The sequence below is a fragment of the Ooceraea biroi genome, chromosome 1, assembly GCF_003672135.1.
Source record: "Ooceraea biroi isolate clonal line C1 chromosome 1, Obir_v5.4, whole genome shotgun sequence".
NCBI classification, from domain to species: domain Eukaryota; kingdom Metazoa; phylum Arthropoda; class Insecta; order Hymenoptera; family Formicidae; genus Ooceraea; species Ooceraea biroi.
This window is the reverse complement of record NC_039506.1, coordinates 6,557,731-6,573,171: the sequence shown is the minus strand read 5'-3', so window position 1 is coordinate 6,573,171 and position 15,441 is coordinate 6,557,731. Positions and strand designations below refer to the sequence as shown.

General features: G+C 37.7%; 1 protein-coding gene and 1 long non-coding RNA gene across 4 annotated transcripts in view; one reads left to right on the top strand and one right to left on the bottom strand.

Annotated features, from left to right (window-relative positions):
- Positions 1 to 15,441, bottom strand: part of LOC105286782 (arginine kinase) — an 18,000-nt gene extending 2,559 nt beyond the window's left edge. The window contains exons 1-2 of one of the 3 annotated variants that reach the window (XM_011351979.3): positions 15,334 to 15,441; positions 88 to 448 (exon numbers count right to left, since the gene is read on the bottom strand). In XM_011351979.3, the coding sequence (XP_011350281.1) occupies positions 88 to 432 (345 nt within the window). In that variant the 5' untranslated portion in view covers positions 433 to 448; positions 15,334 to 15,441. Of the gene's footprint in view, positions 1 to 87; positions 449 to 1,489; positions 1,762 to 2,267; positions 2,336 to 15,333 lie in introns of those variants that run through there. The other 2 variants (XM_026972097.1, XM_011351977.3) reach the window with 2 other exon arrangements.
- LOC113562504 lies at positions 3,080 to 3,933 on the top strand. The gene is made up of 2 exons (XR_003406936.1): positions 3,080 to 3,246; positions 3,735 to 3,933. It is a non-coding gene; the product is annotated as an uncharacterized LOC113562504 (long non-coding RNA).

Here is a 15,441-nt window from a genome sequence, read left to right as displayed (position 1 = left end):
GCTATACAATTAAGTATGCAATGAGTACAACTTAGATTAAAACATTTATAATTAATAACGTAAAGTAAATGTTTATAAGAGACTTACAGCCGGATCAAGATTGCCGAAGCAGTCGACATCGCCAAAATCTTTGGGTGGGTGCTTGTCGGTTTTTTTGAAACCACCGTGGTAATCATCAATAATGGGGTCGAAAATTTCGGCGAACACGGTGTATGCCTCAGCGTCGGGTGCATAGATACCAACACCAGAATCGTGATTCTCCAGACCGGATTGGATAACGTCCAGAAGAGTGGAGCCAAACGACGTCTTCCTGGTCTTGAGTTGATCAAAGACCTCCTTCGTCAGATGTTTCTTCAATAGCGATTTGCTATCGGACGCCGCCAGCTTGGCATAGCCGGTTTCCAGTTTGTCCAAAACTGCCGCATCAACCATATTGTTGCTCTTTTTGCTTTAACAAAATGTTGAGCAATCTCATTAAATGTAAAACTTTTTATATCTTAAGAATAAATAAATAACTAAACATCAACTCAATTGAAGGGTTTACTTCAGTGACGCAATCAATTTAAAATAATTTATAATTAATATTTATAATTTCTGCTATTTTCTCTATTTTTGTAAGATCACATTTTGTGATAAATTTTTTCGATTTTTTCAATTGAATCCTTCAATTGGTGGCATCATTTTATTTTGCTCGTCTTAATTATCATAGTGTGCAGAACATCGAAAATATGTTTTATTATAGAGTTTAAAAAAGGATGCTTGCAAATGTATATAATTAGTCGATTGCATTCTTATGACATTATCCAAATGCGAAATGATGACAAGTATTTACCAAACATCTGTCACGTCTTGATCTAAATACCTGTAATTAATTCGACCTAATCGGATCAGAATTTTTATCTGAGTTGAATCATCGTACGACGTGAATCAATGTTACTTTATATTTTTTTCAACGACGCAATATTACTTTATCCATTGCCTTACATATTTTCTTCGAGTATTTTTAATTTCTCCGGTGCAGCACATGTGCCCTGTTGTTGGTTTATCTCTCTGTGCTGTGCGTTTATCTCTCTATCTCTAGGATGCACTATTCGAATTTTATCTGTTGTTATTATAATTAAAACTATTAAATATTGTCCATTACTATGTAATGTAATGTGAACCCAAATTATACAATAAAGTAAAAGTCTGGTGGAATCATTTAAAATAAATTTAAGTTTAAAAATCGAAGATTAATTTCGTCAAATTAAAAAAAAAAGAAAAGTAAACACAGATTATTGTTGCATTACATTTCACTGAATTATTTTATTCCGAATTACTGAAAGGATTAGAAAGCGTAATTATTTATTGCACATAAATACGGAATTATTTACACGTTTAACGTAAGAATAATTTTAATTTTCGGCAAACTTGCAGTCTTATTTGAAAGAAATCCGAGTACAGTCATCGAAGTGCATCCTAGATTCGAAAACCGAATGAGCATACGTACACGTCGTCGGCATTGTCGGTTTGTTGGACGTTTTGTTGGTCCTCCGACTCGCATATACCCAGCGACGAGCATACGCCGCCCATTGCTCGTCGAGATACAATTATGCGCCGATCGTCGCGTCGATTTGAACGAGAAGAGACGAGACGACAGTCTAGCTCGTGCGAAATCCTTTACGCAAATACATGCGGGTCGGGCACGATGTCACGTTAAACCATCGCTACGAGAACGTCGCACGAAAATCCGGAGACGGCATAAACCCGAGAGAGCACAGCCTGGCAAGTTTGTTAGACAATTATAAAAATCCGAGAGCTCAGTTAAGTATCGCAGTTCGTGATATCCGGTTTACCAGATTTACGTTATAAGATTTCGTGATAAAATTATCACGAAAATTAGGATTACTATATTTCCACACTATTTTTTAATATGTTATTAATATATAACAATATATTGGATTGTAATATATTTATCCCGTTTTTTAGTGTTTTTAATGAATATATTACAACCTATATTATTAAAAATACTAAAAAACGGGACGAATATATGTTACAATCCATATAAATTTTTAAGTATCTTATTTTAGGCGTATTAATTCTATGTAAATTATGGTTTTCAATACACTTAAAATAAAATGTGAAAACGCATGTGCAAAAATTGATACATTGATGAAAAATAAGAACGTATAGAGAAATAATCGAGAATGCCAAGAAGGAAAAAGAAGAAGAAAAGAAAAGGTGAACTTTTTCATCCCGCTCGGGATGACTTTCTCACGGATACGTACTCGTCACCCGACGTGGTATCCTTCGAAGTACATCCGCCCATGTCGCTGCGACGACGAAGACGGCGTCCCTGTCAAGCGAGATACGAAGCCGGATAGAAGAGGAAACAGACAAAAAGAGAGAGCAATCGCGTATCAAAGGCAGAAAGAATTCTCTCACTAATTGCTTGATCGTCTTCGAAAAGTGCCTTTTAGAACGCGCCAAGTCAATTCTTCACGTTTTTCCAGTTTCCACACACGCGCAACGACGCTCAAGCGGACGACGAGCGTCAATTAAGTGCGCGCTTCCGGTGCACGAAACGACGACGAGAGAGCGCGGCGCGAGAAAGAGAGAGAGAGAGAAAGAGAAACACGGGGTGTGGTGGACGAAGGCGAGAATCCTCGTCGGAAGAGTAGGTAATCTTCGGCCGAGCGATCTCGTTCTTCCAATCGTGACGACACACTACTACACTTGGCCCTTTCCCCCTGATTTCTCGAGCGAACCGGCGAATATCTCTTCAATTATCGTCCACCCGGGCTGATGGGAACTCTTGGAGCTAGCTCGCGGTAGGTCGAGGGTCAAAGGTCGCGGCCGAGAGACCTTTTCGCTCGTATTTACTCTCCTCGTATGCGTTTCGACCCTTCCTCTCGACGCGTGTGCCTGCCCTGCGTGTCTGGCCCTTCTGAACCACCCTTCTGGCTGCTACTGCTGCCGCTACCGTAGTTGCTGCTGCTGCTGCTGGATGCTGCGCTCTGCCTTTCCGGCTCCCGCGTGTCTCTCCTTCGAATGCGGAGTGTGCTCTGCTAATGTGCGATCCACGAAGTGGTGGTCTCCACGTTAGTTCTCGCGTTAATTCCGGCCGCGTTACAGGCACGCTCGCGACACGCTCTCGCACTCTGACAGCGACTGACAATTTCCCCGTGCAACGAGTGAATGCGGATTTGGAAAGTATGAGGATCCGGGTTGGTGATTTGCAGGACGCTTAAGTGAGATCTTGAAAACGTAAAGCTTTACTACTAAAAATGAGGGTGTAAATATTTATTCGCGAGAGAATAGAAACTGCCATTGGGCAGAGATATCACATCAAAAGCCGAGTAAAATATTGATTTATTCTTGTAATTATTAATATTATTCCGAAATAGTGTAAAAATTAATTCATAATAATTAATATGGAGAGATTAAAAGTATAACTGAATAATCGTAGTAAAATTTTGAGGATATAGCATACTCTTGATTTCAAAAAATGAACAAGATATTGGCCAATGAAAGAAAAAATGTATTTTGTATTATTCTCACTCCTTAAATAAATATATTTGTTGAAGCTAAGTAACACAGATGTACATAACACGAATTAAAAATATCATGAATCAACAACAAATATTTGAATGGTTAGTTAACGATATAAAACAATTGCTATTGTAAATTGTCCTATAATGTATTACTATTAAATATTATTAAAAGAATTATACAGTCTATAATTTTGTCCACAGGAATCCTCAAGAATCCTTCATTTACTCATAGTTTATCAAAGATGATATAACTGAATACTTCGAACAATACGCAGGACACGCGATGAATTGCCCAGCTTTTATATATGCATTTCCAAGAACTCTGACAGTGCGTTCTAACGGACAATTAAAACGAAGATGTGCAACGAAAAGGAACGAACAATTGGGAACTCGGAAAAAATCAGCAAACGTATCGAGAGCTATCACGTCACTAATCTCGTAAGACCGCGGAAAAGACAATACGAGTCTCGAGATCTCGTTATCTCGGACAGATAGGAAGATGGGAAGAGTCACGGGAAACGTCTCAGCCGGCGCGATGAAACGCATTTCGTCGTTCGGGAAGGCGAATGCGAGCCACGAGATGCTGCGACGACCGGATGATCGTAAACGAGATGATCGCGGACGAGACGAACGGAAGCACCACCTCTTCGCTAATTCTTTCGATGGCTCGCGTCACGTTTCCGGCACTTCTTCCTGTCTCCTCGTCGGATTTTCGCCAGGCGCGCCCTCCACAGTTTGTCGCACAATGCGTGGATATAAAATATAATACGTGTACGTGTACGTGTGCGTGTGCGTGCGAGCGTGTGCGTGTGATCGTTTAGTGACACTAGGGGTGTGCGAGCTGACTACACGACTGACTAATTGTGCGGATTTCTATATGTATATATATATGTATATGTATATCGAACTTTCCTTGAACGGTGATGAAAATTTTGCTTAGGTGTGTGGTGTGATGTGAACACTACAGTCTCTACGCTATCACTAAGCAGGAGGCATTCTGCGTGCCGTGGTTTCTTTCTCTGTCTCTCGCTCGCTCTCGCGCTCTCTGTGTCTCTTCCTTCAACTGGCTCTCTCTCTCTCTCTTTCTCCCTCTCCCTTTCCCTCTATCTCTCTCTCTCTCGTTCTTTCTTGTTATCTTCGTCTTTCGCATGCCCGAAACGTTCCTCGCTCGCTCGCTCGTTCTCGAGCTACTCCCTACTCTGTTCAGGGTGGGGCACGCGTCCGTCCAGCGGGGCACAGAAGGATACCCGGTCGATAGCACGCACCTACCACCCACCCACACCGTACGCCGCACCGGTGCCGCCGAGGGCGAGCGGGGAAGCTCACGCACACTCACGCACGCGTGCAACACGCGCGGTGCACCGGCGCGGTGCGCCGCGCCGGTATGCCCGCTCTCGTGATTTTTGGAAATTTCCCACTCCAGAATCTCGCCGGCCGTAAGTGTCCCAATGTTAATTGAGTAATATTAATAATGATAATGTCGATAAGTGCGTTAGTATTTATTAATATTATACTGCAAAATTGGAAGTTAAAAGACAAAATTGTTTACGTAGTAGAAAATCGTTGACTATCAATTTTACATTTAATTTTTCGTATATTTTTATCAATGATTCGACGACAACGAAGATGACAAATATAAACAAGAAGTAAATTTTAAATGTTATGCAAAAACCTTGAAGAACGAAGCAGCGACATGTCAGTGGCATTTCGGTATTCCGATAATTTAAGTATAGCTTATTCAAGCGTAGCGAAACCGCGAGAGCATATTAGCGTGGCTGCTGCAATCGTATTCGCATTCGTAAAATCGATAGCATTGCTACAATGGAAGACGTCCAATTCGGTAAACACGAAATTTATTCGTGTAGAATGCGGAAGCAAATGTAATGTGATAGTATCGTCTGTGAGATATACACGTTTACACATTATTAATAGAGATTAAAAATTATATTATAGATGTGCAAATTAATTCAGTTCTTTTCTTAAAGAAAAATTGAAAAATTTATAAAAACAATAATAAACATATTAATCTTTGAAATATTCACCACCATTTTCCACTTTTTCTCCATCTGTCGAGCAACTGACGAATCTTTTCTCGAAAAGGAAAATAAATGAATACTCAATTGTTTCAAAAACAGAAGCACCGAATTAATTTGCACGCCTAATGTTATAATTATGTGCGATATTTGTAAAATATATTTGATACTAATGTCTGTGCTAGATAAATAAACATTTTCGATTTTTTATTTTAATTTACGTCTGCGTTCCATTTTATATTTAAATGTGCCTTCAAGTTTCAAAATCATTATGTTTTTCTGGCGAATCCATACTGCATATTTTATGTAATTATTACGTAAATTTCTAAAAGCACAATACACGCTCGGGAAAATATGCACGCACACATGTGACACACAATTTCCAATGCAAATATGCGGTGGCGAACCGTGCAGTGGGTAGTAAAATGACCGATTAGTGACCGGATGGATAGCAATGGAGGTGACAGATCGTAAGACGTCATTTCGTCCAATCGACTATGCGTACGTTGGTGCATCGAAATTTTTATGCGTACATACGCTTGGACACAAAGGAACAAATTTTCTAGGCACGTAGTTTCGCATTCCCATTGCGCAACCAATATTATAATCTGTTCGCGATATCAACATTTAATTAATTGCAAGTTTTCTCAAGATCACTTCCGCTATTGCAATTATAATTGAAATTAAAATTAACATTGCTAGATTATCAGAAATACTATAATCTAATTCTTTTATTAATAGTACCTAATACGTGTCATTTACGTAATAAAAATCGCATTTAATCCTGAAGATCGTGCCAAGATAACGAGCTAATTCTAGGCAAACTTTACGTCCCCCTGTTTTGTGCAAATACGTGTTATTCTTGAGAATTACAGTTGTTATTAAGCCGGAAGCGAGAAGCAGCAATTCAAAAGACTCGTTACTGCGCCTCTCGCGTTCACCACTTCACCGCCTGGCCTCTTAGTCTCGCGGAGGACGTTCAAAAGAGTCATCGTCGGGAATATGAAAGGGCGGCCAGTGTTGGCGTAAGGAAAACGCCAACGGATGTGCTCACTCCCCGAAAGGGCATTCGCCACATAACTCTCTCAAGTGACATTCTCACGGGAGTTCTTTGATTCTCCAGCTTAGATTGTTTAGAGAAGAACAACACAAGCTATCAGAGGCTTCGACATGCGATTACAATCTCGAGATCGAGTTTCACGAATGCTCTCGTACGCAATTGAATTATCACGACACCAGGTATTCAGTGGCAGGCGATAAGGGGAGAGAGAGAGAGGAAAAGAGAGAGAGAGAGATCCGTAGTTATTATACATTTACTCTTCACGAGCCAAGATAACGGCCAAGACGTGGCGTCTTCGTCAAGGCGATAAATGTCGATCTTTCGCGGCCTTGTTTTAATCGCATTTTTCGTTTAACATAACGTAATGATTTATTTCGTTTCATGAAAGCAAACAGTCAGTATTTAATACTGCTGAAGCAATGATAATGTCTTGACGTTGCAACTAAACATCGTTTCGTTGCAACAGCTATTTTTATCGTGTAATTATCTTTCGTGAATCAAATTTTTATCACGATAAGGGCTACATAAGACTTGGGAATATTCCGAGTATTCGTTATCTTTAAATTATTCACCAAATTAATATTCCTACAACAAATGTAATATATTAATAAAAAATATAAAACGATGCTTTTAAATATTAATATTAATATAAAGAATTCCTCGAGCACAAGTAGACCTATTTTCAAATTTTGCGATATGCATAAAGCGCAGCGGAGAAATCTTTCGATATCACTTCCACATAATATGATTTGTATCAATCTCGCTCTCTGATGCTGCATATCGTTTTAAAAACTCGTACACGTGACAATGATGTAATCAAAAAGTAGACATACGTGATAATCTGCAATTGTGTCTGATAAAAAGAGTTCAAAAATTATAGCAATCATGTTACATTAAAATTTGTTGCGCGAGTTACACAGCAAACTGTTGTGCAATCAGTTGCTGTTATTTATGTGAGATGCAAATCTCACGAGACCGACTGACGTTTGCAATAGGATGCTCGGAGCATTAAGAGAACGTAATGGTCGCGATTCATAATATCGATCGTCCACTACGATATCCCCTGCGAAAATTTCATATTATTTAGATAGATATTAATCGTTTAGTCACGTTCACGCGTCCAATCAAAGATACTTGTCTAACGCACGTCTCTACAATTAATGTTTGCCGTGAAAATATTCCTCAATATTCGCAACTTCGTTGACAATATCTATAATAGTTTCCTGGAAGTCTTGCATTATAATTAGTGACTGTAAAGCACTATTTACTTACTCAGCTCCTGTGTGTTAAATAATAATTGGCTTGTAACATATATTCGTCCTATTTGATTAGTGTTTTTAATAACGGATACAACCCAATATTATATAATTGAAAAACATATTAAAAACCCTCATTATTAACATAAAAAATGTAACAGAAAAATCTCATATTAAAAATACTAAAAAACCGAATATATGTTACAACCCAATAGTTTCAGATGAGAACTATTTTCCATATGATAGAGTCATATTACATAATAATGCTGCGTTCGCAGATGAGTCGAGAGAGTCACGAGTCTAGCGACCGGATGCGAACGTTTCAGAGACTGGTTCCGCTCAATTCCACGAAGGAGCGGAGCTGAATTACCGCGGATTCCGAGCGAACGGCACGTTCGCCCGCACTTCCGCCATAACTCTAGCGACCCGGTGGTCTCTATGGTGGTGCGTGAAACACCATGAAACACGTGTCGGCCAGACGTGTACGAATTCAGTAGTTGACGCCACTTGCGCGGCACTCCGCGCTCATCCGATCTCACTCGGTTTTATTCACGTGCTTGCGTCGACTTGCCCAATTTATCTTGAAAATCTCGCGCGGAACGTTAAAAATACGTTGAAAATCGCGCGCGCACGAGAGAATTGCGTAAGTGCGGGCGGAAAAATTTGGCAAGAAAAAAGAAAACGGACACCGCTCTCTTCTGTGAGAGGACGGAACCGTCGCTTATTCTTATTTTTAGAGTCCCACCTACACAGAGATACGCTTGCTTGCGCATCGTTATGTAACCAATTGCAATTGCGAATGTATGTGTTCTCTCTCGTTCAAGGTTCGTTGCGAGGAGAGGAAGGGGAGAAGGGTGCGGGGTGGAGGGACCCGATCAAGACTTCGAGCGGAAAAGAACGGGAGAGATACGCCTTGCCGTTCCGATTATGCGCGCGCGAAAAATTAATTGAGCGAATCAATACAGCGAGAAAGAGCTCCCCGGAACGTCGTTCTAACCACTGGTCAACTCGATTTTCTTTCCTCGATCTCTGATATGAAACTCTCTGAAGATCTCTGATCCTCGACACAGTTTCTTCCATTTGCGTCAAGCGTCGTGTTCTTCCCTTTTTCCGAGAACGGAAACGAAGGCTCGCCGTGAAATTCCTAATCCTCTTCAAGAGAACTTGCCTTTTGCGAGGATTCAAAACTCGCATTCGATTGCATTTCTTTTTTTATTTTTATGTTTGTTTGCGTCGTAAACGGTTTGCAAAGTTGAACAATGTTCCGAAAGGAGTTGGAGATGAAATAATTGTAAACGGAATCTTCATTGTTGCAAACGAGCAATCATTGAGATACCACAAACCCCCCGCAAACAAGGTAATAACGTAGTTTTTAAACGCGATTAAATACGTTATTTTGTCGATTGCAACTCACGATTGACACGAAAGCTTTCGAGAAGGAAGGGGACACCTCTCTCGGGCAACTTGGATCCTACAAGGAATGCATCTATTGATCCGTGCAGTCGTGCAAGCAGCTCTCTGCAACATCACGCTATCTGTCGACGACTCGTGGCAACTCGATGACCTCATGCGACAAAACTCATGTGATACATATCTCGTATCCTATAATCGATAATTTAGTATGGATCGTCTCAATTTTTCACAATTATTAGAACCAAGTACGTAAAAGAACGTTTGTTACTTACATGTTCATTGTAAAATCTTTGTTTACATTAAAAATAAAGAAAAAAATCAAAATTAATAAATAATTATTTCTAAAAAATATATATGATATATATATATATATATATATATGTATACATATAACTTTTTAAAAGTAATTGTTATGAACAATATTTTTTCTAAAATTTTATTTACTGTTCCGAATTATATTTAAAACTGATATTGTTTTCACTATTTTATTGCATCCTCTGTTCCTTTCTTCTAGAAGCTTATTGAATATATTTTTACGGTTCGACATACGCCGTGGTAATGAGAGTCTAATGAGAAAACAGTTGGCAGGCGCGATGCAATTATTATGCAATATGGAAATCGCGCTTGGCACTCTAAATCCGACGTGTACACGCGAAGCTATAAATTGAGATCGTAAACAACACAGACTTCTCTGTTGGCCACAGATGAACCAATTTATTTCTAGACGGATGTATTTCCCATCATTCTATTCACAGATAGTGTCCATTGCACTTTAACAAAATCCATTGAATATAATATCATCAAACATAACATCCTAAAACGAAAAAAAGAACGAAAAACTAATTTTTAACAGATTAATTATTTGTAATCTAAAATTTCTTCGAATTATACTTATCTTTATGATTACAAGAAAAGTTACTTCTATTTTATTAAGATTTTTTTATTTTATTATAGAGACTATCGTAAATCAATATCTAACTATAGAGATTTTAGATTCTATAAATCCTTTCATATCACAATTAAATTATAATGATAATGTCAAGGCCACACCTCTCTCTCTCTATGTGTGTGTATATTGTGTGTGAAGCTAAAGACAAAACGAAATGAAACGTTATAAATTATTCGATGACTTATAGTCCAGCAACTTTACATATCCCTTCAATTTTGCGTGATGTTTCCCGTTTGTGTGGTTTGTCATACTTTTAAAACCATGCAAAAAAATTAACAATAAAATTATTAACTTATTAAATTTTAAATCAATAAATGTTATTTTAATCATGAAAGATAAAATTATGATTAATAAATCAATATATAATTAATAACTTGCTACATAATATGTATTAAATAAAAACTATCTATATACTTTTCGAATATTTTAAAAATTTAATATATCTTTACGCGTATGTTATTTATAATGTTTCAAAATATATTCCCTGCACAATTTATCACCTCAATTTTTCTTACGTCATAAATATTTTTAAAAAGTTATTTCAATTAATCCCACAGGTTTAAAATATTTTCAATTGCATATTAGACTGATTCCTATTTGTAATTACATGTACGATACTTCTTAATATATTTCACAGGTGAGCTATAATTGCTGATCTGATTGATATGCAGCGTACCGCTTGGCTAATACGGGGCTAATAATAATGCAACGTTTTTAGCGTCTAATTTTATCGGACCGAAATAATTGCGATCATACCGAGGTGATTATCCTTAGAAATTTTATCGCATACGTCACATCACGGAATCACGGAGGAAACATCACAAGGTACGCACGCAAAGTTATCAGAAAATTTTTTTATTTGTAATTGCGAAAAAATATCAAAAACTAAACTTACTGAAACGTGTTATTCCGGGATATCATGTATCGATCAGGGCGTAAACATTATTATTTTACTTCGAGCATGTGCGATATCGAGCACTGATATGTGCAATCTATAACACAAGTGTAAATCACGAGCTACAGGTGTAAAGAAGAAAAAAAGAAGCAAATATACTAAATTAAAAAACGAAAATTCAAGGGAAAAACGAAATTCGCATCAAATTCGAAAAAAATACTCACGACTCGGAATTTTTTTGCGCTCTTCCCAGAGCAGTCTGTATACACGTCAACGTCAGGTATAAAAGTCGAGCACGCGCGAGAGGCAAGCTACATCTGGCCTTAAAGAACTGAGAAACGTCACTCGATAATGCGCCTGCCTGCGCAACTTAACACGCATATGTAGAAAAAGAGTTGCAAATATACATGGTATAAGCAATAGAACACATGTAACGTTTGCGTTAGCACACAATTTAACAAATAGTTGTTAATAGAATATATGTTATAAACGAGGCGAAATATTATTTTAGATTGTTAAAGTTAATTTTAATGATTATATAGTAACTCCATAATATATATTAATTTTTATTTATATTTAAATTTGAAACTTAAATTTTAAATTAAAGTTAAAACAAGTATGATTATCATAATTAAGTACAATTTCAATTATTACGAATTTTTAAAAGTTTGAATATAAGTACTCACACATAACATTGTAAATGCAAATCTGTAGCATTATTTAAAATAAATAATAAAATATGTACATGTTTTCGACTTTATTATTTAAAACCAAAGAGATAAAAATCAATCTACTACCTTTTTGCGGTCATTTTTCGAGAATCTAAATAACGAATCATGTTATAAGATGCTCACAATAGGGTTTCATATGTCGCACCGCAATAAGCATTGTTTGATATTATTCAACGGAACACGACCGATCGATGAATAAGATCGATCCAACCATCGAGAATAGTCATTCTTGGACACTCACATTATATTCAGATATCTATATATATAAAGCCGTAAGTATACTCGCAAGTCATAATACTTTCCAATTATTATATAGTTACATATAAATACCTGTTATACAATCAAGATTTTAATTTTATATTATGTATCTATAAAATTATATATTTCTATGTATGAATCGATAATTGAATCAAACTATGTTTTTAATAAATTATATGATCAAAATTATGCATATTTTTCATATCAAATTTGAAATAATATCTTTGCAATTTATAATCTGTTTTTTAGTAAATTTGGAACATCCTGTACAGAACAGTTCGAGGCCGACTGCAAGCAGAGGGAGCATCCCTGCTTACTTATGTAATCACTCTCTGTCGGTAGTTTGCGCACTGATCTATACACAACCGGCTGATCCGTCAATGCACTTTCGAGCGGAAATTCGTCGCAACGCGCCTAACAATTTGCATGTTCGATCAACGTGGCGATTGATCTTGATTGGCAACGAAACGATCATCGGCCGGAAGTGGGAGGCAATCAAGAATTATGTATATTCTACAGAAACATAATAAAAGTTATCGATCTAAATCAATTTGCTGTGAAATTCCAGCGTTAATTCATTGTTCAATGTTAAAAATGATCACGGACAATGTGTTGGATCAGTCAAAAAATTTGCTTCGATTTTCCATATCAATTTACATGTATTATAATAATATTGATAATGTTTATATCATAGACAATAATGTCTAATCACAGACAACGACGATGACTACCTACTTGATTGATGAATATAATAATTTATTTCTACTGAATGCAATAAAATTTTCCACAAAAATGTTTATCTCTGGTGTTATTATAAATACAGCCTATTTAATGTATTACTTAGAATTGTTATTTATTTTATTGGGTGTTAGACATATATATTTGTAATGTAATTTCTTTACATGAAAGTACCGGATGTTGCGTCTGCAATTTCAATCGAAGGAGAAGCAGTTTGTGACGCGGTGATGCTGGCTAGTTAATTCGTCGGCTCGCCGACCCATCATCGTGGCTAATATTATGAATTAGCTGCCTGTTCACGCAATGTGCCACGCGCAAACATTTATGTAGAGATAGTCTGCAATTGTTGAATACGTTACGCGTGAAGCCGCGTTGCTTTATTTTTAATCGTGACACTTGATACATTAGAACATATTACAGTTTCTATAACGAGGATATATTTATATCAAAACATTAAAAAATTGCAAAAACATCAGTTACGTAGTATCCATGTGATACCAATTATATTTGTTTATTATTGGCTCAGTCAGAAAGTTCTGTTCGAGTTTTGAAAAGTTTATTGCATTCAGTAGAAACATACACGTTTATAATTACTCGCTAAAAGTATTAGCAAGAGAAATCAAGAAATTTTATGAGTTTCTCAGTTCCATCATAGCAAATTTCATGAAGTTTCGTCGTTATGACTTCGGGAATCACAATTGCCTACATAACAATGGGGGCAAAAGCATTTACTTGGTCGCCGTAGCATTATCATCTCGCGCAATTCATCGTGCATAAATCGCGTCATCACTTCTGAGAAATTTCGCGTGCAAACGACGCCCAGTCCAGTAATCAGCTGTGACACAAGCTATGTCACGAGCTGCAATACAGACAGAATCATTTGCAGAGTCGATCGTCGAGAAACAAGATATTACTTCGCCTTCGCCTCCACGAGAAGGGATCGGGCGTTTCCTGTTTCATTGCAGCATATTACGCAATTTGCCGTTTCGCCCGGATTTTCAGAATTAATTTTATCAGGGAGGACAAGTGACGCGAAGGATATCAAGTTATAGCGCTGGGACAACAATGTACACGGCGATTCAAAATCACAGTTACATCTGCGAATTTCCGACCATGCCGAGTGGTCCTTTGCGAATAACAAAAATTGTAGCCAAAACGGCATGAAGAGATTTTGCATCGAAAAACATGTCGATTTAATGAGATTCCACTTTAACGAGACATCTAGCGTTAATTTATTTAAGATTAATTACATGAGATACACATAATTCACTCGTTTGATAACAAATAATCATGGAATAATTAAATTTTTCGTGCAAAGAAAGATTACAAGTTGCTCGATGTCTACTTATAGGCAAACTGCAAAAGTCTGAAAATATCCTTTTCAACGTATTCTCAAAGTAGCGCAAGAAACTAAGCTTCATATTGTTGCATTGTCAGACAGTTTCCTTTGTGCATAAACATATTAATATTTCTTGATTACCATAAAAACATAAAAGAAAGTAAAAGTAACAAAAATATCAGAATATTATTAACTGAGAAATTTATTCGCTTTCTGCGAATAAAATTAATAAAATAAGTAATTACATCGATAAAGCAGGAGAAAATGAACTTTTCATCCAATCCACAAAAGTAAAAATAAGTTTTCAACAGCGAACAGCATTCAGCACATGAACATCGGCACGCTTTATCAATTGTCATTCTTATCCTGTTACGTAAACGCCTCAAGTCCCGAAATTCATCTCGTTTCGCCATTACTAAGCGGTGACTTCAAGCTGATCGATTTTCACGAGATGGAGACTTGTTATGAGCAATTACGAGGATCTTTGAGTCTCGAACAAACAACTGTCTCTCATTCGATGCAGGGATCGTAATCAGCAAGAGTTCTCGTTTCCATCGCCGCTGTCAGAGCAACAAAGGACTCGATGCTGATCGTCACGTTTTATTTCACAAACAACTATTGCGAATATCGTTATTTACCTCCATTTGCTATCGAAGATCGTACAGAAATTATCGGTTGAGACGCGACCGTCTCCCTTCGAGTATTCTGAGCCCGAGGAGGCTCGCGTTAAGCCAACAGCAACTTGGTAACGGAACCGAAAGGAACGCTGGCAAAACCCGTACACGTTAGGCAAAACCTGACAAGCTATTGTCTTCTTGCCGCTCGCTCGCTTTTCGTTCCGCTCGCGAGACGAAACGTTACGATTCCAGGCTGAATCATCCACTGATAATCTCGCGCGAGCGATACGATCGATTGAATCGTTCGTAATAAATTCTAGTTGACTTATTACAGACGAATTAACCCTGAAGAGAAGGCCGATTTGCCGGAAGGCGGTTATGCTTGGAGATCGTCGGAAAACCGACCATCTCACGTGAAAGGGTCCGCCGGACTTCTTACGAAATTTCCGGAATTGTGACGGGACGGCAGATCGCGCGAGTAGAAACGAAAGGATCGCTACTTATGACTCACCTGAAGGCGACGTACGTACGAACGATGAAAGATCGAGGAGCGATCGGGAGGCGCACCTTGGATCCGCGAACTACGCACGTACAACCCGCGAGCCGGAAACGAAGTGGC